This window comes from Myiozetetes cayanensis, unplaced genomic scaffold (assembly GCF_022539395.1).
Source record: "Myiozetetes cayanensis isolate MyiCay16 unplaced genomic scaffold, myiCay2020 scf2-11, whole genome shotgun sequence".
Lineage (NCBI taxonomy): Eukaryota > Metazoa > Chordata > Aves > Passeriformes > Tyrannidae > Myiozetetes > Myiozetetes cayanensis.
Window position 1 is genome coordinate 8,332,395 of NW_026087411.1, and position 23,128 is coordinate 8,355,522.

General features: G+C 41.2%; 1 protein-coding gene across 4 annotated transcripts in view; it reads right to left on the reverse strand.

Annotated features, from left to right (window-relative positions):
* Positions 1-23,128, reverse strand: part of MACROD2 (mono-ADP ribosylhydrolase 2) — a 1,470,694-nt gene that overhangs the window by 927,097 nt on the left and 520,469 nt on the right. For all 4 annotated transcript variants that reach the window (XM_050314972.1, XM_050314974.1, XM_050314971.1 and 1 more), the window contains exon 7: positions 4,106-4,136. In XM_050314972.1, the coding sequence (XP_050170929.1) occupies positions 4,106-4,136 (31 nt within the window). The remainder of the gene's footprint in view (positions 1-4,105; positions 4,137-23,128) is intronic.

Here is a 23,128-nt window from a genome sequence, read left to right on the forward strand (position 1 = left end):
AGCTGCCACTATCTTTTTTCTCAGAAAGGACAGTCGACGTAATGAAATCAAGCTAAGGTAAAACATACAGCCAAACTGATGTAGAGACAAAAATACACACCAACTGGAGAAATCTCTAAGAATTCATTCTTTTTTTCCCCACTTTCACCCCTCCCCATTCCCACCCTTAAGTTTAAAATAACATATAAATACTGGTTTCTGTTGCCAGAGAGCAGCTTATGTTGCCAACATAAGTATCTGGGAACAGAAGCCAAACTATTACTGTAAAATAACAGTAAGGAGGTAACAAATAGGTGTGCGTAGACTGTAACATCTTCAATTCCTTCCATATGTAGCCTATCCCATAATTATCTCTCAACAGAGTACTGTGACAAACATGAAAATTCCTGCCTCCTCACATCCATCTGTGGAGCCTTGTTTTAATTTTGTGGCTCGGAAGGTTTGTAGCACCATATCAGACATCCTTGTTCACTTTGCAGGCTGCAAACACCAGGATTTCTGGATACCTTCTTAAGGACACGATGATGAGGTGTTCTGCCATAAAATCTACTAAAGAAACTGGCCTTTTTTTTTCCACCCCTCTCTTCTGGCAGTGCCTCAGACACAAGAAGATGGTAGTTATGAGGAAAGTGGATGTCTAAATGGTGATCCACTGGAATAACATGAAAATCTGACATGCTACAGCCTAAAATAACACTTTGTAGCCTCTTAACTATACATAGATTTGTCTGTAGATACTTTTTTATCCCTTTTTCTAATTTTTTTTTTCAAACAGATAGTAAAATTGCTCTAAAAAGGGAAAAGAGACAAAACGTAAGAAAAATTCCTAGAAGTCTAGCTGGTCTAGGGAAAAAGAAGTGTGATAAGGTTAAGACTGCACTCTGGCTCCTGTTTGAGTATTAATAAACAGCTACTGAGGATGTGTAGCTTGATACTCCAGTACCTCCCTAATGCCATGGGAGTGATGCAAATCCACAGTCCTTGTCCCGAAGCAGTTTTATTTAGGAAACCTCACGCTCTTGCGATAAATGAAAACGTTTATTGCAACAGGAGACAGTAAACCCAGGGACCCATGGGGATATGAGTCTTCACAACCTTTGCTTTCTTAGATTGATTAGCAGTTTATAAGCTTATTAAAGGTGACAGGGATCTCTTAGGAAAAGATACTAGGAATTACGGATCTCTTAGGAAATTATATTCCCCCAAAGTGCCTCTGGGTAGAACCTCACTTCTTTTGCAGCCCTTACAAACATTCAGCACTGGTTGCTTTCTATGCCATTTTTATAAAGATGTAGCCCCCCCTCACTTGAAGCTATCAGACTTCTAAAACAGAGATCCCTCGTGAGTGGATATGCTGCCAGCACATTAAAATCCGAGTTTTGACTCCTGGCACGGGGCCTTAATGGCAAAAGGCCTTCTCAGGGCTGTAACTCGTTCAAGCTGGAACATCCACGGGGCGACGGGTGGAGACAGAGCATTGGGAGAGTGTTTGGGGAGGAAAGGCAGACCTTCCCTCTATCCAACACCCTTCCCACGAAAAGCAATCTGCCCTTGGTCGGGACCTCAGAAAGAGCCATGCTTGCTCGTTTCTTCCCAGTTCCCTTTTTATGGGAGTAAAGGAATGCTCTGCAGTGAAGCAAACAGGAAAGGATGGCTCTCCAGAGAAGTGTGACCACTCTCTCCCTACAATTAAGGAGTAAAGGTGACCAGTCCAAACATTTACAAGAGTCTGGAGCGGAACTCAATCCAGATTCTCAAACTGGATACGCTCAGTTGATCTCCCTTGCGAATTTCTCCATTTCCATTTGGAGGAGAAACTCCATAATGAGCCAAGGGATTCTGAAGGGACAGCATTTGTTCATATGGATCTGAGGTGAGGAATCAACACTGTTATGTTCCTTCAAAAACACTTCATTGGGAGAGTCCGGTGTTACGTGCACAGCACAAGGATATCCTAATCAGCTTGGCCACCAGGAATGAGGTTGATCCACTTGCTTGTCTAGACACTGCCTTTATCTAAAGGAATGTGCATGGATAAAGGGGAAAATCCCAACAAACACAGAAAGATGAAAGCATAGTTTTGTGGGGTTTGGGTGTACTTTACACTGCAAACACATCACACAGAGCATAATTTTAGCAATGCAACTGCTATCAAACATTCTTGAAAATATTGACACCTGAAGCCTGATGCAGGGCTGCCTATTTAATTACTTACTCTCAGGCACTGCATTTGAGAGTCTGGAAAGAAGGAAAGTTGTTTGGTTTTTTGTTTTTGTTTTGTTTTTTTTTAATTGAGGAATTGAAAGCATTTATTAAAATGTAAACAGTACAATTGATTAGAAATTGTATTCCCAAAACAAAAAAAAACCCACAAAACAAGGAAAGCAGCAGCCTCCAGAAAATAGAGTATTTTAGCAGAAATGCATCTTAATTCATTTGCAATGGTGAAAACAGCAAACAATTACCAAAAAAAAAAAAAAAATCTGCCACACTATATAATGTTTCAGTGATGCCACAGCTACCTTCAAGAAAAGCCTCCAATAAATCACACTAACTCACAATTCCCTACCAGAGATCCTTTCCAACTTTCTTTACTGGTTTCAGGCAACCATATTCTTCACCTGCTGAGACTTTTTCTATTAACTAGGCCAATTCTAAAATAAAGTGAACTATTATTATTTGCCCATCCCACTTACTAGTAATCTCCACATATTTACACCATGTCTTGCTTGCTTTTGTAAAATAATAACAAAAATGTGTCTGTGTAAAAGATTAAGACTTAAGCCAATGAGTCAAGGACTAAAATGCAGAGCTCCCCTCAAAGTTCAAGAGGGGGACCAGAGCTGAGAATCAGTGCACAGCTTTACCTGAAACCAGATTCATATTCTGCCAATTCCAGTGTTTGTGGAAATGGCATCTGCATGTTCTCCTGCAACAATGAAAGTGCAGTTCAAGTAGAAAAGAATACAGCACCTAAAGTAAATTAGATTCTACCTTCTGAATCCTAATTCAGATTTACAGTCCTCCAAAAAATTTAAATAAGATGTCTTTGAAAAAAAAGAAGCAACCCTAAATATTCCTTTTATTTATTGCTGTTTAGCATAAAATCATAGAATGGTTTGGGTTGGAAGGGACCTTAAAGACCATCTCATCCCAACCATCCTGCCATGGGCAGGGACACCTTCCACTAGACCAGGTTGCTCAAAGGCCCATCCAGCCTGGGCTTCAACACTCCCAGGGATGGAGCATCCACACGTTTCTTTAAAGCATCCTTATTTAAAAACTTTAAATTGTATAAGTAACCAAATCTACAATCATTTCTATGCACTTACTGAACCTAAGAGAAAGAAAAAGCTGCTTAGGTTATTGCTAAATTTAAAAAATATATAATTTTGCCCCTTTGTAATTTACATGTCCTCTCAAATTCCTTTATTTTTTTCCTAAAAATCGAACTGCTTGTCTTCTTCCTCCTACAAATATCATGCCCACTTCTCCCACAATGTCAACCAAAAACCAGCCGACTATCAGTGATGGATTACCCTAGGATTACAACAACGCAAGTGATGAACTTTTATAATAACCCTTTCCTTCCAGTTCCTTCAGGCAATATTAATTTGCATGTAAATTAATAAAAGAAAAGTATGGAAGCATAACTCGATGGAGCTAAGACAATTGCATGTTGTTCCAGCCAGTTGGTTTGAGAAAAACATTTTTTTTTTTTTTCTTTTTCCCCCTCAGTTTTGGACATCGTGGCATCTTGCTTGTTTTCCTTCTGTATGGAAAATTTTGCCAGACCCCTATTTTTTTCCTGTTGAAGCCACAGGAGTGTGTTTAAGAGTTACTGCAGAAGGGTAATCACAGTTGCAGGTCTTGGCTCACAGGCTCTGAGGCTTTTTGCTACGGGCTGCACAACAGTATCCCGCTTCCCAGCACACCAGTATCCAGTCACAGCCAAGGGCTTTGGGTCTCTGTTATTTAACACAGGATAAACAGACTGGCAAGCCAAAATGACTGAGGAGACATCTGATATGAAATATCGCCGTTTGAAATATCAATAATGGGGAAAAAACGAGTAAGAATAAGCGACATCTAAGGTCTTACTTACCATAAATTCCAGTTGAAATACAGGGAAAGGCCTGTAAAACAAATGAAAGGGAAAACAAAAATCAGTGGGATTTCTGTTTGCTGAACTTTTTATCAAAACCAAGAGTGTTTTTAAATGCCTCTTTTTCAACACCCAGAGATTACGTGTTGTAGCGTTCACTGTTCTGGCAGTCAAATCATAGGCATTCTCATGTCATTATATGAAACATGTTCCATATGTTTTCCTTGCTGCCATGTTAATAAAGCTGTATTCTTTTTCTCACCTTGAGCTATGAGCAACATTTGAACCCAGAATGGTTCTTAAAACTGCCTTTTGAGCTAAAAATTAATGCCATGAGCCAGAAATTAACGCCATACGCTACCACAATATATATATTAAAAAAAAACAAAACAGTCAAATTATCTGGGTAGAGTTAAACAATGTTTCTTCAGCAGTAAAATAAGCTTGGCCAGCTTAAACCCTGCCCTGCCTCTTTGCCATGCTCTCATTTACTATAACCTCCCTTTTTGATCCAGAGCCTTTCATTTTTAACCTCGGTTCTTTCAGACATGTGGTTTATGGTGCGGCCCAACAAAGCTGTACTGCTACAAGACAAAGGCTTGCAAACCGGTGCAGGGGGAGGAACTGGAAGATGCTGGGTGAAAAGGAACGGTACATTTCTGAGTCAGCTTGGACCCCAAAGAAAACGCATCATGCAACAGGAGATATCACAGACCCTGTGCCAGTGAGAACAGTAATTTACTTTTTTTCCTCGCTGTACGTGTGTTGTCTCCAGATTTGCATTTCTGCGAGCCAGAGTCAGTTTTCCACCAGGAGAAACCAAAGCTGTGGTTTCACAAGAGAGACAATTTTCTTTGTGTTCAGCTGATATGTGATATCACCTTTGCCTCCCACCTCTGGACTGACAGCAAACACAGCTCAGAGGTATGAGAGCACCTGGGACCAAAGTCTCAAATATCCACCCTGAGGCTCCCTCCAGATCCCCCAGCGATGAGTCATCATACAAAAGAAAGGAATTCTTCTTTACTTAATCACACAGGAAAACATTATTCAAAGCTAATGCTTGCTTTATATTTAACCAGGGAATTAATTAGGGAATGGTGATTAAGAAAGTAGAGGTCTAATGGAAAGAATACATCCTACCCTCCCCTCTGAAAATACTTAAGTAAAATAAAGTGGAAGAGAATTATAGTCTTGCTCCTTCTCACAACCACTACAACTTACATCCTGAAAAATACTTAGCTTTGTAGTTTGTACCCAATAAATCACAACGAATCGGCTCTTTAAGGAAATGAGGAATGGAGTAGAAAAAAACCCCAAACACAACCACCACATGGTTACAGAGCTCAGGCTGAGGTGGCAACAGATGTGCCAGCAATAAGAGAGGCATAAAGGATGATTTTGTCCAGTTTAGAAGTAGATTTTAAAATTCACCACTGCTGAAGTTCCACGTATTAAGAGGTAATTGCTCCAAACAAGTGCTTTGTTTTCCATTCTTTGCAGAATTTGAGTAACAGCACAGGATTTAGATACTCATTCGCCCCAGGAAGTGAATAACAGAACCTTCAAGGTTCCTTCTCTTACCAGCCCCACAACTCTGGTAAGGGGAAACAGATCAAAACTCCATCAGTCCTGTGGTTCCTTGGGAAACACCCCACATGGCGCCCATGGGAAGCAGCACCGCTACTAATTTCAGATCCCCACGAGTGGCAAAGCCACCCACCTGGGGGACTTGGGCTGGGGTGGCTCTGCAGCCCCCAGTGGAGCAAAGAGCCCCGTGCACCAGCTGCAGATTCATCACCACTGCAAAGCAAAGGGTGTCAGGCTGATACAGCATCCAAGATAAGGAACCTTTAAGGTTGGAAAAGACTTCTAAGCCAACCGTTAAATGACTCTACTTTAAGCCCTGCTGGTGATCTGGAAGGGATTTACAGGACTGGCTGCTGCACCACGGGACAGGCTCAGCACACACACTGGCACCACAGCTGAGTATTGGGGTGCCTGGAGCTGGTGTCAGCAGACCAGGCTTCCTTCTCAGCTTTGCTTGGAGAAGAGGAAACAACTGCATTTCCAGCACTGCATGGAGGACACCTGTCACATTAGCTCCTCTCCACCCGCAGGACACACCGCTCCGAGGTCGCTCAGTGAGCACTACCTGGTAATTTTTGTGTCCTGCGTGTTCCTTAATACTTTAAAATTACTGTGCAGACACATCACAACCATTACCTTGCTTTCAGTTTCTGTCATGCAGCTGAAACGTATCTGAAATGGAGCTACAAGAGTGTATAAAATCCCATCAAGCTCCTTTGGAACACGGGTCTGTGCCATAACTCAGATGAGCTCTGCCCTCTCCCTCATTCAGAGACGATCACAGCACATAACCAGCAGATGTAATTTCGTAAAATGTGACAGTGCTTTTATTCATTCAAGAAAGACCCATGCCCGAGATCACATATCAACTGTGTTTCCTCTTGGCTCCTAGGGAGACAATTTAGTCTAGATGCCAGGTTGAAATTACTGGTGGAGCAGTGATGGGGAATTCACAGCATGGATATCAACATACTACAATATTTGGCTTATGAACAAAAGATGTTAAGGTTTCTAACCTTTTCTGTGCATAATAATAACTTAATTATATATCTAATTTCAATAAAAAATTCAGTTTCACAGTAGGAAACATTCATTGCCATTTCCACAATAAAAACGGTTCTCATCTTAATTTGTTGCCTGTAACTGCTATTTATTGACGAACCTTTAATTTCTTTGCTACCGAAATAGCATGTTTGCTTCTCTTGAGGACTAATGTGAAATGACAGCACCCAAAACAGACACAACTCTGGAGTTAAACATAAGTAAAAAAAAAAGGCAAGAGCTTCCCCTACTACTATGCTTCTGTAATCATCTAGAGAAAGAGGCCAAATTAAATCAGCTCTGTGAATACTGTAAGACTGAAATTGATTTAATTCCTGCAGGAGAGGATGTGGGCGCTCAGCCTCTGGTTCTTTTTAATCCAATGTTTCTTTACTGAGGCTGCAGCAGAGCAGTGCTAATTAGGATGAAATGTAATGCAGCTTCATGAGGAACATTTACAATAGTCACCATGCAGAGGCCAAGTTGGACTCTGAGACATTTCAGTGAGAAGGACCTGGGTATTTAAATACTTAAGGGCTTATCTACATCAAGGGGTTCTAGTTCACACTGAGCTGCAATGTATTAACTGTTATACATTAGATGAATACAATTGCTGTGTCTACATGACCAGATGCCTCCTACTGCAGTCCTAATAATTGCTTCCACAGAGCAAGGACTTCCTTCAAATTAAGTGCTCGGCGTTCAGCGCCGTCATCCCAGTGTTGCTTCTGCCACAGCCAAGCCACACATAAGGTGAGCACTTTTCTTCCACCACAAAAATAGTATCAAACACAAATGAGTCTTTTCTGATTTCACTGCATCATCTCACAAAGAGGACTAGTTCTCGTGTTTGAGAGCTATTCCTTCATGCAACCTTCATTCCTGTTTATCAGCCCAAGCTAAAAAACTTGAGTGCCTGAGATCCTTTCCAAAAAACCACACTATGTAAAAGCACCTACCTCCAAAAAGCACAATAAACCTATAAACTTCAGGGCCTATTGTACCTCTTTAGCCGTACAAACTATTCACAGGGTGCGTACATACGTACATATTTAAGATATAAGTAACATCAAGCTTTCAGAGTCAAGTTTTGCTGCTTTTACCAGATTAAACTTATAAACCAAATGATTTTTTAAATCACTAACAATAATACTATCCTGTTGCCTTTTAAAAATCTTTATGCTACTAAATTAAAATGTAATTTCCCAGTCCATCTACTGACATTAATTTTATATTTGTCATCATTCTGTACTGTAATTTAACAAACAACAAATTTTGCAAGAAACTATCACTCAAAGTTATGAATAGAAAATTCCAACACAACTCCCTACACAGAAAGCGAAGAGGGAAAAAAAAATCCAATAGAAGAATTGAGTATGAAAATGTTTAAACTCAGTTTTCATTACAGACAATTTTAGCATGTTTATTAATGTGCCTTTAAACAAGGCAAAAGTAATTATTGCCTCAAAAATGAGTCAATGTCTTGAACACAGCAGGTCACACAGAAGCCTTCAGGCATTTGTTTGAGCTCCCTCATTCACACACCGGCAGGTTCTCTTTATCAGAGTCACATACTGGGCATGCAAGTGCCAAAAAAAAGGTGGAGGGTATTTTCTGATATTTTAGGAGCCTAAAAGTTTACACTCCGACAACAGGGAGGTTCCCAAAGGATGCTGACAGCTGACACACTGCTGGTCAAGCAACTACAGTTGAAGTTCAGATTCAGATCCAGTGTGAAGGATCCTCTCTCCACTGTGGCTCAGGACTCCTTTGTGCACCCTCATTTACAAAAATGGAAGCTCACATTGCACAAAAGGACAGTGGGTTTAGAAAACGATACAGAGCGATAACCAAAATTGAAATTAAAAAAATCCAACGGCTGTGTGGCAAATGATTATCGAGAGAGCAAACCTGTCACAAAGCTACTGACAGCTGACTGAAGGACTCCTGTTTAGCTAAAACGATTTGCAAAAAAAAGGGAACAGAGAATTTCACCACCACTCAGAAAACACACAAATCCGAAACAAATGTCTGAAAGGTTTTCAGAGGGGCTCCACAAGTCTCCTCCCCTTGCTGGTGACACTGCTCCAGGTAAGTGTTTACTGCAAAGGCTGCAGTTTTTGTCTTTATTTACCCAAAAGGACAGTTAGTGAAAGAGGCCGCCTGAGAGCTCGAAAGGGCAAAAAGAATATCTTTAATCTTTCCTGTTAACCAAACTAAGCAGATCAGGTGCCTGCAGGGGAGGCTCTTCTTTTGATGACCCGTTTGCCAAAAAGGTGTCAATCTTCTCATTATCAAATTAAGTGTCTCATCTCACACAATGAATGGCAATTTTGTTTAATTTTTATTGAAATAATTAAAATCTTCAACCCAACAATGAACATTCAACAATGAGTATGGGGGGGAAAAAAAATCAAAGTAATCATTACTAAGATTAACAAATTATTTTTAGCACCTGTGTATTCTAACTTTATATGAACTTAAAATAGATTTTTGAAGATATTGAAACCAGGTATAAGAGAAACCTACACAAGACAGTAGAGCACTGTAGTATGGAATTAAGACAATTCTCTACTGGAGGAATCTCACAAAATTTTTATTTTAAAATTTTCAGATTTATTATCTTTCAGTCATTAAAAGTAATAGTTCAATTTACTGCCTGGATAAAGGTCTGGACTGAAAGTTGGTCAAATAATTTAATTTCCACACACACAAATGCAATTGTGGGGTGAGGGTTGCCTGTGTTTTTTCTAAACTATTTGAATATTTGTAGCCAGAATGAAAAACTTACAGGAGAACTAGGAACCAACAGTTTGGCACACATTTTTAAAAATCACCATCCTTTATATTCAGGAATACTCAGATACAAACCCAACCACTCAAAGCAGGGTCCACCTAAAGCCAATTACCCAGAGCTATGGTCAGTAAGGCTGGAATATTTCCAAGGATGGAGACTCTACAGCATCTGTGGGCAACCTCTTCTGCTGTTTGGCCAAACAGAGACTAAATAAGTGATTTCTTGTGTTTTAACACTGGTCCTCCCAGCTCTGTGTTGTCTGAAACCACCCTGGGGTGCTTTCTTCCCTGTCATCTGAGTCACTAAGGAAGACCTTTAATAGCCTTGGCCCACAATTGCCCTCTGGGGTGCACAACTGGTGACTGGCCTCCAGCTGGACTTTGTGCCACTGCCCACAGACAAAAATACAACTACTGTATTTAAAAGACAGCATCTGCCTAGAATGTTCAGAAGCCATTGCAGTGTTGTGGTTTGAAGAACCAATTAAAGTAGCAAAAACGCAGATGATAAGGAAAGAATAAAACATCAAATGAGAAGTTAGAGCAGATTTATTTTTCCTTTCTGTAACACCCCATGCCAAAGCAGGCTTGAAATCAATGACAAACTCATTTCGAGCCACATCTGTGATGTGCTTTTAGCCCCAGTAAAGAACAGTTATGAGTTTTCTTCATGCCAAAGAGCAAGAAATTAACCCCCACCTTTTGCCTTTTTCAAGAAGAGAAAGGAACATTCACTTACAAGCCCCATATTGCATCAGCCTCTCAGTGCTGCAGAGCACAGAGTAGTTGCCTCTAGAGTCCCTGAACTCCCAGTGTCTAATTACTCTGGGAAGAGCAGCTTGAAAATGCAACTTCCTTCACAAGAACCCCACAGACACAGCCCTTATTGCTTTTTTTTTCTAAATGAAGGTTATCGACAATTTTCAGAAGTCTAATAATACTGTTTAATAAAACTCACTTGGAAAACCCCTGTTGCCTTAAGGGATTCCTTTCCTTCAGACCAACTGCACAGGAGTGTTTGGGCATCTCATTCCCAACTGGCATATTTCTACTGACAAGATCCCGTGGGATCCACAGACCTCATCTTACATGTGTGTGCATCGCTAAGAGGAAAGCTGGGATCCAGCCTCGTCTCTGCTGAGTTGGACTTCTGGTCTGAGGTTCCCTCTCCAGTCAGTAAAGAGGGTAATTCAGCTGTTTCAGGTCAAATGAATGGCTCTCGTGGGGAACTGCTGACTACAGAGTGAAGGTAGGTACCCGAGCTAATTTAGGTGAAACAAATCTTTCCCTGAGCACAGGAAATCATATGTGCTCGCCAGAAAGCAGATTCAGGAACTCTCAATTCTCTCCTGAGTCCTAACCACAGGAATATTATTTCCATTGATTCGATATAAATTTCCTTTTAATGAAAAACGTTGAGCCAGACTCCTCCAGCTTCAGGAGATGATCCTGCATGGTAGTCAGCCTCACAGGTGTGACGGCAAAGGAAAGCTTAAAACAGCCCAGGAAAAGGTCTGTCTGGCACAATCCTGCCTCAGACAGGGATACTCACACACCAGCACTGAGCAGGCACCTCCAGGCCAGCAAATCCATTCTCTTTATCCAAAGGGCTAATTTAGAACTACGCAGCATTCTCAGTTCTGTGCAATTGGTCTCGCTTCCAGCAACATAGTTGGGAGAACCAGGTCTGTTAGCCCCAGTCTAGGCTCCTGGTAGCCCAGGGAGGTTTCCAGCCCAGCAGATGCCAATGCTGGGCCGTACATTGTGCTCAGAAAACACAGGCATTGAAAGCCTGGCCCACATGGGCTCGCAGGAGAGGGTACATCTAATGCAGCATCAGCACTTCCAGCATGCAGGTCATTAATACTTACTAAAACCTTCCTAACGAGCTCGCTTTTAGTGTCTACTCTTTGTCTCATTCAAATCAATATTGTGCCACAGCTACAGATCAATACTAGCTTTACATTTATAATATTTTCAAATGAAAAGAAAAAATTAGTGAGAACCCACAGAACTATCTTAATATAAGAACATCAGAAAGGAGATATTCAGTGACAAATGTATTTACTGACCGCAGTGACAAGAACTGCTTCACCCTGAACAGCAAGTTAGCCTGTCCTTACTGCTTCATCTAAACCAACAGACCCAAGGAAATACCGCTGCACCTTTACTGCAGTTTGATTCAGATCTGAGCCAACCTTGCAAGAAAAAGTCATTAAATGACATTAACGTAGTACTGAGATCACACTCTGACAACCAAGAATAAATGAGGTAAATTGAGGGCAGATGGATATTGAGGCTTTCCTCTAAATGCCCTTAATTTTGTAGGTTTTAGACATACCGTCTCCTGAACCTCAGTGCAATTTTAGTTTTACTATTTGTGATATTTATAGCTCCCATTTATATAAGTAATATGTAATTTTAATGCAGGTCTAATAGTTCCAGCTGCCATTGACAGAGATTGTAAAATGAAAAAGGGAGAATACCTTGTTGGGTGCAGGATGCTATTTTATATCCTCCCTGCCACCTTAACCACTGCGCTACAGTGGGTTAATGTCTTATTTGGATTCCAACCTTGTCAACACATCAAAGATCCTCCCCAGGTGAAGAGGAGCAGGGCTGTGCAATTGATCTCTCCTAACCTGCCACGTCTGTGTCACTCCGGTCCAGGGTGAGCGACTGAAACGCGCGTTGCTTTTTGAGAGAGGTAAGAGAGACGCCTTGAAGAAGTACACGATGATGAAAGGTACGAGACAGGAGTAGACCTTGGGAAATGTCAAGGGAGATCACAGTCAAAATTGCCTTCTTTATCCCGAATAAATAACAGCAGTTGTGGATTACGCGACTGTAATTCTGCGGAGGAGGTCTGGCAACATAAATCACGATAAAGGCAACCTGAGACTCGTTTTTTGAAGACCAAGGAGGTTATTGGTATTTTTTAACTTATTTTCTAATGCTCCCAGGCACAGTCCCTACAGAGGATTCTATGGCTACTGAGAGTCCCCTCAACCCAGAATTTCTCTCCTCTCCATTTATTTTCTGCTCTCACCCCGTTCTGGAGTTTTTTCCTTTCCATCCTTCCGCACACTCCCTCCTGATGACAGATTGCTGCCATCCGCCCCGTTCCAAATTCACTGCTTCCATTATCACTTCCCTTACAGCTGGGGCACATCTGCTCTCAGATCCACTTTACGATTTTTCCTCAGGCCCTGCCTTGCTCTCAGCATTGCTGGAATGCCTGTGCAAGGAGAGCAGCAGCTACAGGAACCTCACCACCATCTGTGGCTTGATTCAGAGCCATTGCAGGCAGCAAGAAACCCTCAGCTTCAACTGCAATCCAAATTACATACCCATTGATTTCCCTCTTTCAAACTGCTGTTGAATGATACAAATAAACAAGTTGAGCTGCACCAGTATTGCCAAAAATGGGTCAGCAACTCTGGATACCTCGTTTCTGGTACGCTGGGGTTGGTTCAGAAAACTACACAGTGAAAGAAGGTTTTAGGAAAACCAGTGTGTTCAGCAGGGCACTCAGAAAATGAGGAGCCCTGAAGAGAGGCCAACCCAGGTTTGCAGGTTCTGACACATTTCCTCGTTCTGAGTAACCCCAGCAGTGCTTCTACCAAGTTGAATGAATCTGCATAATGCTTCACTTGGCACCAGTAAATGTGTCAGGATTTGTCTCAATAAAACTTCAATGTCAGTGCAAGAAAGGCCACCACACATATGGGAGAAGTAGAAAGAAAAAAAACACAAACCAAATCTGAGAAAAAAAAAATGTCTATTTTCTCCAAGTTCTTTCAGCTTTCATTCTCTTACACACATTTGTTCCTTTTCTCAAGAGGTGCTGCTGCAAAAATTCAAGGTTAAAAATTTTAAATGGAAGTGTGACTTTAATTTTCCATATCCTCCTGTTTAATATAATGATCCAGACAGGTTTTTGTATTGGATTCAAGTAACACTTAATGCCTTGTCAAATTCTTCCTATTTTCAAATGTTTTGTATGGAAATAACTGGTACATATATTTTTTAAGTAGCAGAAACAGCAGGGGGGAAGAAAAGGCATAAAGATTTCTCTCTTCTTTTAAATACATATTTCCCAAATGAAGAAAACTGCACAGAGTAATCAAAATGGAACAGAAAAATACAGTTATCACTTTGATTTCCCTGTCTTTTCTGGTTGAGTCACCCCCAGATGCCCTTTTCATTTAAAAAAAAAACAACCCAAAACAAAACATATTGAGATCCTTGTGCTGTTGCTTTGAATTCTTTTTTTTTTTTTTTTAAAGGAAAGACAAATACAAAAAGGTCTAAACCAGAGACACATTATTATTCAAGAAACATTACAAGGAACAACCACTTGCATTACTAATAGTTTATCATTTATGCAAACTATTTAGCACGAGAGACAAAAGCAGCCTATATATACAGAGATAAAGATATAGATGACATAGATATAGATATATCTACAGCCATGTGTATGCCAAATAGATACCAGCTCTGGAGAACAAATACAGTCCACAGTGGGGGAGAAAACCAACAAAAGACCAAACAAAAAACCAACCCACACCAAAAAAAAACCTCAAACCAGGAAGGAAAATGATTGAAACTAAAAACTTGCATCTGAGGATGGTAAAGGTTTGACATGGTTAAAAGGTTTTACAGTATTTTCCTTTCAAATACCTTGAAGAGAGTTAGGAAATAACTGTAAGGTTTCTGTGCCATGTGCTGTGGTACAGGCTGTATAAAAGCAAAGGGGAAGTGTTAGTGTAATATTAAAGCCCTAGTTCTTCTTTCTGTCTTTTTTCCAAGCACCCACTGATTTCAAGGACTGCTCTGCACATGCAGTGGCTCCAGGACGGGGCTCTAATTGCTTGTGTTTTCAGACTGATGCGAAGGCATTAACATGGGATCTGCGTGGCCAATGCCACTTGTTTTTCCTCCCCAAGAACGCTCCCCTGGTTCTTGTTCTTTTGAGGTCTGCTCCAACAGAACACTTCTGTCTTGCATTAAAATACAGTTATGAAATTCATAACTAAACAGTGCTTTAAACCATATTGTTTAATCTATGACTTTTCCTCTGACAAGTGTGAAAACGTGTGCAATGTGACAGAAGGTTTGCTACAGTAATTGCATGTTGTGATTGAATGAGAGAGTAACAACCACGGAAATAACTGTCTTGCTGAAATTGCTGCAGAAGGTAAGTTGCTCCTGCACAGTTTTAACTTATGCACCATCTGTTTCCCCAGTCCTTTAAATGTTCCTTCAACTAGTTAAGGGATTTTATCGCTGTTCCTATAGGCATCGCCACATTTTCCCTGACCTTTTGCACGCCATACTTTGGGAACAGTGTCTCTCCATCCCTTTCTGTCCCTCTCTCCCCTCAAACCCTACTCACTGGGACTCATTCATGCATCACCCACATCTGACAGACCTCCCACCCATGCTTTTTAAATTCTTGCCACATTAACCAGCAGAGGAGATTATATATGGGTAAAATGCGTAGGTCCCTTCGTGTATTTTTCCAGTAGATGGAGACACAGTGTTTATTTCCCTAAAAGCTGACAATTATTAACCATCAGTTCAAGAAACAAGTAATATTCAAAAGTTATTGTTATAGTCAAGACTTACCCAGAAAAGAAATATATTGGGATAATAATCCCATTGTAGCCTTGAATTACAATGCTAAATCATTTGCAGTATACCACTAAGTACCACTACATTAAACTCAACAGATTATCAAGACTCTAATTCCATATTAAAAAAACAAACAGCTGAAGTTAAAAAAAAAAAAAAATCTCTTCAGCTAAAGCATGTGCACTGTCCCCTTTACACATCAGCAAAGCACTACAAGGAAATAACCAACACAGTAAAACTGTGTTATTAGAGTGAGGCATGCAGTGACACTACATTACATTACAAGAGTAAGAACTGAAGTTCCTTCGACTCAAACTTGCAGGTGGACAGCAAAACCAAGGGATATTGGATGAAACCAGCGAACTGGAAGCTCAAAATCAACAAAAGGAGATGCTTCTTGACCGAAAGCAGCATGGACGACACACAAACGAGAAAAGTTTACGGGGAGCTGAAAAATCAATATTACGAATTCACCTAAGAAAAAGCCAATGAGGGATTTAAAGCATGAAGACAAAAATCTGTGGATCAAAAAGTCCCTGAGCAACAAAGTGTTCTGACCACCACCATGAAATGCTTACCCTGTCCATACACTCCTCACTGAGCATCAGCTCTCGGCCAAAGCAAAGGCAGGGCACTGAGACAGATATTTTTGCTGACCCAGCATGGCCCCTCATACAATCCTCAATAAACTTGCTGCACAACTGTAGAGAAAATTATGGACAAGCTGGCAAGAGGAGCAGTTTTTTGTGGTTTTTTTTGTAAGCTAAAAATCTGAGAAAATAACAAATTGCACCAGAAAAACAGTGGTTGCCCAACAGATAAATGCCCACAAGCCTCCTCTACCCTGCCCAACACACAGAGTTTTGGAGAGCAGGTCTTCAATTACATTTTCTGCCATTTTGAGAAGCTCTTCCCTGGAAAGAAGTCATCAGGCAGGGGAGTTTGTTGTGTGATGTGCTCTTGTTTCCCCATGGAATGAACAAGGAATGTGTATCACACTGGCCAATGGTGATCACAAAAGGGACTACAGACCCTCCTTATCCTTGTGGGATTTCCTCCAGCCACCAGCAGCTTTCTCACTTCTCTTGTGCAGCCTTTCTCTCCCTTGCTTCTTCCCAATGTGCTGCTGTGGGAGGATTTAGGAAAGACTTCACCCTTGCACAGTGAACAGCTCTCCCAATCCTAAAAGTAAAATCCTACACAGCCTTATCTTGCTTTATGACAGAAGAGGTGTGCTTTATACTCACCTTCCATGAACATATCGAATACACCAACGCTCATTATATTTTAAATATTTGACAAATCTCTACTGCTTCTGCTGTATCTTTTTGGTAACTCACTGTTCCATCTGATAGCAGCATTCACATTATCTATCCCCCTAAAAAACATATCACCCAGCCACATCTTCACAGCTGAGAACTTGATTTGCCTTTCCAGCCAGCACTGTTTCCAAGAAGTCATCCAAAATCACTTTCAGAAAATTTTTCCCTAAGGAGTTACAACTAATTAAGAACCCATACGTGGTTTAGTCATTTACATGATTCCATTGTGGATTCTGCAATTTTTATCTAAAGTCTTTCAAATTTATACATAATGTCAGTCATTCGGAGTCATCAGCAAATTATAACCCTCTTTACTGCACTGCTGGAAATGCTGTTAAATATATGGAGCAAAACAGGTCCTGACATTGCTCCCCTTAACACTACTGTTAACCTCTTTCATCGAGAGAAGGGCTTTTTTATTCTTTGTATTCATATCCCATTTGCTAATTGATTTTTAATCCATAACTTCCAAAGGCTACCAACTTCTCCATCCCATGAATCTTTCTCGGTCTATTATTCGGTCAATAAACAACACTGTTCATTTTCTCAACAACACCCAGGAAGGAAAGAAAGGGCAATTGCAGCACAAGCCTTCCTAGTCTAGTTGGTGACAGAAATAAAGTAGGAGACTGTCTCTGGAGCTTCCAGACTAGACAGTCCAGACCTTCATCCTTAGCTCAGTGAAGGGGGCACACACTGCCCCAGACAGAGGGGTAGAGCTGGGCAAAAACAGCAATACTAAGTGGAAGCAAACAGAAAACAGGGAGGCCAACACACATGTGACTTTTCAGTCAGGTTTTGAGCTGTTCTAATAATAAACAAAAGAAATAGCTTGAACATTACATGTCATGGAGCAGTGGTCCCTGACCTTTCTCGGTCCGTGCACCACAAGCAACATCAGCCCTTGCTTTCCCTGGCACGTGGGCCACTGTGACAGCAACCCTGGCTTTCAACTCAATCCCGTGGCCACAGGACAGAGAGCACTGCTAAAGCTTCTGGTTTTTCCTCCAGAGAAGAAAATGTTTTATTTTACAAAAATGTTGTGACAGTAAGCACGACTCATAAAAATAGCGGCACATTGACTGATGATACATTAAAATGCTGTGGTTTGAGCTGTACATGGAATATATTTGAGGTGATCTGGCTGACTACCAGCAAGTGAGGCACAAAGCTGCCTCATTTGTCTCCTTCAAATTATTCCTTCAAACCCGGTGTCTCAAACACTTGACAAAATGTAACCTGGTGTTACGCTGTGCCTACCTGAAATCATAACACTACCTCTTCAGCGGGCTCCTGGTCTTTAGACAGCAATCTTAAATACACCGGCAAGAAAAAACCACCAGCTATGACTGATTTTGTCTCTTCAACTGCTGGGGTCAGTCCAGACAACCCATAAATTCTTTATGAACTAAAGAGCAGAACATTAAAATATACAGATTAAGCTAAAACCCACTTTAATACAGTTCAGGATTTTGGCTGCCACTTCACCTATAATTAATATCAAGACTAATACGTTTTACTGTATTAGAACCAATATGGCCTTAAGTCCAACATTATGATATGGAATAGAAAGTGGCCAACTCCATAACGTGACTCAGAGAAAATCCATATGTGATCTAGCAGAAATTGTAATCCTTTCCCTTGTGTCCATCTTCAATTCCCATTCGTGGGGTCTCAAGCCCCAAGAGTTTCCAGGACGTGGTTGTGCCATCACTGAGGATAGAGGAGGACACCTGTAATGGACTGCCATCTACAGAAAAACCTTGCCTGAGAACTGGAATATTATGCCCAATTAAGGAAAACTGGGGGACGATCGAGGGTAGGAGGGGGAAAAGCAATGAGGATACGAGTTTTACCCTACGTGTCACATCAAAGAGTTTCAGAGAGCATTTGGCTGCAATTGCAGACACTGTAAATCACAGATTATCAGTATTTTAATGCAGAAACTCCGAGAACCAACAAGTAGCAAACCTACTAATAAAATGCTGACACTTCCTTCCTGCAAAATAATCTTCCTCATTACATGTGGCTGTGTGAATAAATAAGAGCAGGCAGGAGGAAAGAGTCCATCCCCAACTTAAATAGAACACAAGTTCTTAGTAAGGTAATTAATAGCTTTTCCTGATTATTTTAACTTAATTCTCAAGAAGTGCATTAAATCCAAAAAGCAATGCCCAAACCAATAGCTTCACTGTGTTTCCTTATTATTATGGATTAACTACCTCCAAAAGAGACAGATGATGTCCATTAGTGCAGATTTAGTTAATGGCTGTATACAAAAGTGAAATTCTTTTTTTTTTTTCCCTCAGTATCATCTCTAATTTTGAAATATACTTTAACAATGAAATAAACTGAAGTACAGAGCAATATCAATGGTTTTTCATTGGAAAATAATAAATTTCATGAAGGGTGGGACGGTCAATTCTTTTGTATTTTGTGCAAAAAAATCACAACATTTACCTACCCTGTTTGTAATTACTTAAATGAAAAAAGAAGCTAACAAATAAATAAAATTTACTCCATAAAAAAAGCTGCTAGGCAATACTTGTCACCACAGCCTATATCCTATATTTCACAATGAAATCCATACATAATGATCTAAATCCCGAGTCTAGGCTATGAGTTATTATGAGAAACAGCATAATCTGATTGAGTTTTTTCATCCTAAACTGGAATAACTCTTTGCTTTAAAAAAAAAAAAAAAAGGCAACAACAACCTCTTATTGCACAAGTCAGGAAGGGAAAGGATCCATATGTGATAAAGACTGGCAGTATATTTTACAGTCTGTGCTCAGAGTCTAATGCTCAAAGGCAATACAGCACTCAGAGAGGGACCCCAGGCCTTTGCCAAAATGGAATAGGGTGCAGGATCAGCAACAAAATGCCTGGGGATGGAGCAGGATGGCATTCCCAGTACTTCCCTCTGCTGACTTTGAGTTTACTCTGTTGAAGCCTTGAGTGTTCCAGTTCTGCAGTATTGGTTTTGTGTAGTAAAAAGAGTGATCTCAAATAAAACTAATAGGATTGCACATTATACTCTGGAACTGTACCTGTTGGAGGGGGCAGGGTGTGAAGTCAATCCTGTCACACGTGGGACAAACAATGCCTGTGTCTAATGTGGTCTACTCAGTTTCTGATATCATTGAAACATTTTAATGGATCTGCCTTTTTGTCAATACCTGTTCCTTCACATAAACTGAATGCACAGAGGTAGTTCAGCCACAGAAAATATGATTTTCAATCTCACCAATACATTCAGTTTTCTCCTGATATAGAAAAATGGAGGAGAAAACAAATTTCAGTGTGGATTGTGCACACCATGTGAAAATCAGCTTCACATAAGCTTTGTTCTACATTCACCCAAAATCTAAGGATTGACAGCTCAGGTTTTGTTAAAACACTATAATAGGCACATAACAAACAGAGTAAACTGGTTGGGCATTTGGAAACCCTACAGAAAGAGCACACAAAAGCTGACACCTGAAATAAGTACTTTCAGCAGAGGTGCCTCAGACATGGCTTACCTTGTTTCAGCTCAGATATGTAAAAATCTGAACCTGACCCGGGAGGTAGTCCTTGGAATGTTAAAGCTATTGACCTGCTCAAGAAAATCATACTCCTGATGCTACCAGAACTGCAGCAAGAGGCTTCCCTGAACCTACCCTAATCTAGGAGCCGTTTTACCGTGGAGATTCTGCCCCATATTGAAAGGGCAGGGGGAGATGTCAGCATTTCTGTGCTGGTTTTGGCTGGGATACAGTTAATTTTCTTCATAGCACCTGGTATGGGGCTGTGCTCTGGATTCGTGCCGGAAACGGTGTTGATGACCCACGGATGTTTTAGTTATTGCCGAGCAGGGCTTACACAGAGCCAAGGCCTTTGCTCCTCTTCACCCCACCCCATCAACGAGGAGGGGTGCACAAGGACCTGGGAGGAAACACAGCTGGGAGAGCTGATCCCAGCTGGCCAGGAGGATATTCCAGACTATATGGAATCAGGTTCAGCACATAAAGCTGTAGGAAGGAGGAGGATGGACGGGAGGTTGGGAATGATGACGTTTGGCTTCCCAAGCCACCATTACACGTGATGGGGCCCTGTTTACCTGGGGGTGGCTGAACACCTGCCTGTCCACGGGGAGCAGGGAACGAACTACTTGTTTGGCTTTGCCTGTGCGTGCAGCTTTTGATTTCCCTCTTAAACGGTGCTTATCTCCACCCACAAGTTTTCTCACTTTACTCTTCTGATTCTCTCCCCCAGCCCACTGGTGAGGGAGCAAGTGGCTCTGTGGTGCCCCAGCTGCAGGTTGGGGTTAAAGCACGACCATTTTCAAGGGTTGAAATATTACAAATATGCCACTCAAACGAACCCATCTGCAGCATACCACGATGAGAGTTTTTTATTGGCCCTGTAAAACCTGAGAGCCCCAGGAAGGCTGCTGCATATTGACTAAGCCCATTTCTCCATAAAGGGCCTATTTACATATAAACAGGCTTTGCTATAAAGGCATGCCATGACATTAAAGATCAGGGGCAGGGGGGGGGGGAAGCGCTGGCGAGACCACTTCCAAACACAAGCATTTTTGAAGCTTGCAAAGTATTTCCTTCAACAAACAAAACAATTTTTATTCAGCCATCTCTATCTCCTACACGTTCTCAGAAAGATAAGCTCTCTGAGCTACCAATTACATCATTTAGTTCCTGGGATCTAATGCAATAATACTCTGCACATAAAGATAGGTTTAAAAGTCTTTTTTAGGGCTGCCAATGCATTCCAACATCACAAAACTCTAGCATTAAGATTGTTACACATCTCTCATGTATTTACTCTCCCTTGGATATATTTTTTTACAGGTTTATGCCTTTCTTTATGCTGAAAGAAAGAAACCTGTTCAGTTCATAAAAGTACAATTCACATTATCAGCATGAGCTAGGCCATTTTAAGAATCTTCTGAAGGGTATGCCTCAGCTCCCTGGGCTTTCCTGACTCTTCAAACCATGCCTTACAGCCACACAACACACTCTAGGAAAGGCTTTATGAACATCTGGATCCATCAGTGGCATAAACCTGACTGTGATCCTGATGGACTCAGCACTGTCTTTCAGCTGAAGGAGCCAGAACACCACATACAACATTTCTGCTGGCTTTCAGCCGGTTATACTATAGCAGACAACCTTTAATCCAGCACGAAATTAGTGAGGTGCAGAGAGGTAACACCTTATATGACAAGGTTTTAGGAATTGAGCTGGTGTAATGATTTTATGCCAGACCAGTGCTGCTGAGCACACGGCTGTGGCAGCCTCACCTCAGCACTGAGAGCCCCCAAATAGATTTACTGTATCATCAAACCACAGCTGAAAATGAAACAACTTCATTTCCTAGTGTGGAGTACTCATATGCAGAAAAAAATTCAGTATCAGAGTTAAAAATGTAATGGTCTGACCCATCTCCTTCTTGCTTTGGAGTTTTTTTTGTAGAGATTTGTAGCTGGGGAGCAACTCTCAGCATTGCTTTTGACTGCTGGTGAACTCCCCTTATATCCAGCCTTTTAGAGTTAGATCAGAAGAACACATTTTGGAAGGAGCACACACCTGTCCCTCAGTTTGGCTGACCAAGAAAGGCAAGCCTACAGCACACCACACGACTGCACAGTTTCCATCACCAGTCCAGCCAACCCCTCTGCTCCCAGCAGCGATGAAATGGAATCTGTGCTTGCAAATCAACAGTCGCAACAGAGAGGAAACGTATTTCTTGCCAAGTCCCAGGTTTTGTTTCCAGACTCGGTCTGAGCACTGCCCTAACACTACCTGGCTCAGGAAGCCTGGCTGTACCCCACAGTCTGGAGGGGGTTCAGTCTGCAGGCAGCCTTCAAACCACAGCGACACCGCTCTCAGCCCTGCTCGCTCCGTGTGTCTCCTACAGCTGTCTCCCGACAGCAGCCGGTTTTCCCTTTTTTCCTGCTGTTGAAACAAACTATTTCTTCACAATTTCAAAATGTTGACTTCAAAACTACTGTCTAAAGAATCTGATTTTCAGGGCAAATGTGAATTCACGAGACACAAAGCGCTGAGAAACAAAAAGCACAACAAGTCACTGCTGAACTTCTCCTAAAAGCAATAGTTTTTCTCAAACAATTGAACAAGAATTTCAGCTCCATAAACACACACGTGCTTCTCCCACATTACACCCTCAAGGATTTGCTTCTTTACTGGTGTGAAGTCCCCCCTTCCAGATGTCCAGTACTCGCTGCTTCTCAAGCAGCAGTTTGTGTAGCATGGGCTGGAATTCTGGTATTCCTGGTGACTTCAACACCAGCAACCAGACACATCTTCCACAGGGTCTGCAAAGTTCTGTAATTTTCCTGAGTTTTTAGTAGTAAACAATGTCTATCAGCTGCTCATTGATAAAAACTGGCCACATTATCTGCCTTTCTTTATTAACAGTGTAATACAAGCGGCCCTCACAGTGAGAAATGCTTTTGGACAGACAATGTCTGCTTACAGAGCATTAAAGCAAACATTTAGGCACTTAAAAACAAACAAACAAAACAAGACGAGAAAATGCAAAAGTCTTCTCACCTGTTAGCAGAATACATAGGCAAGAAACTTTGGAATTAATTTATATTTTGGTACACTCTTAA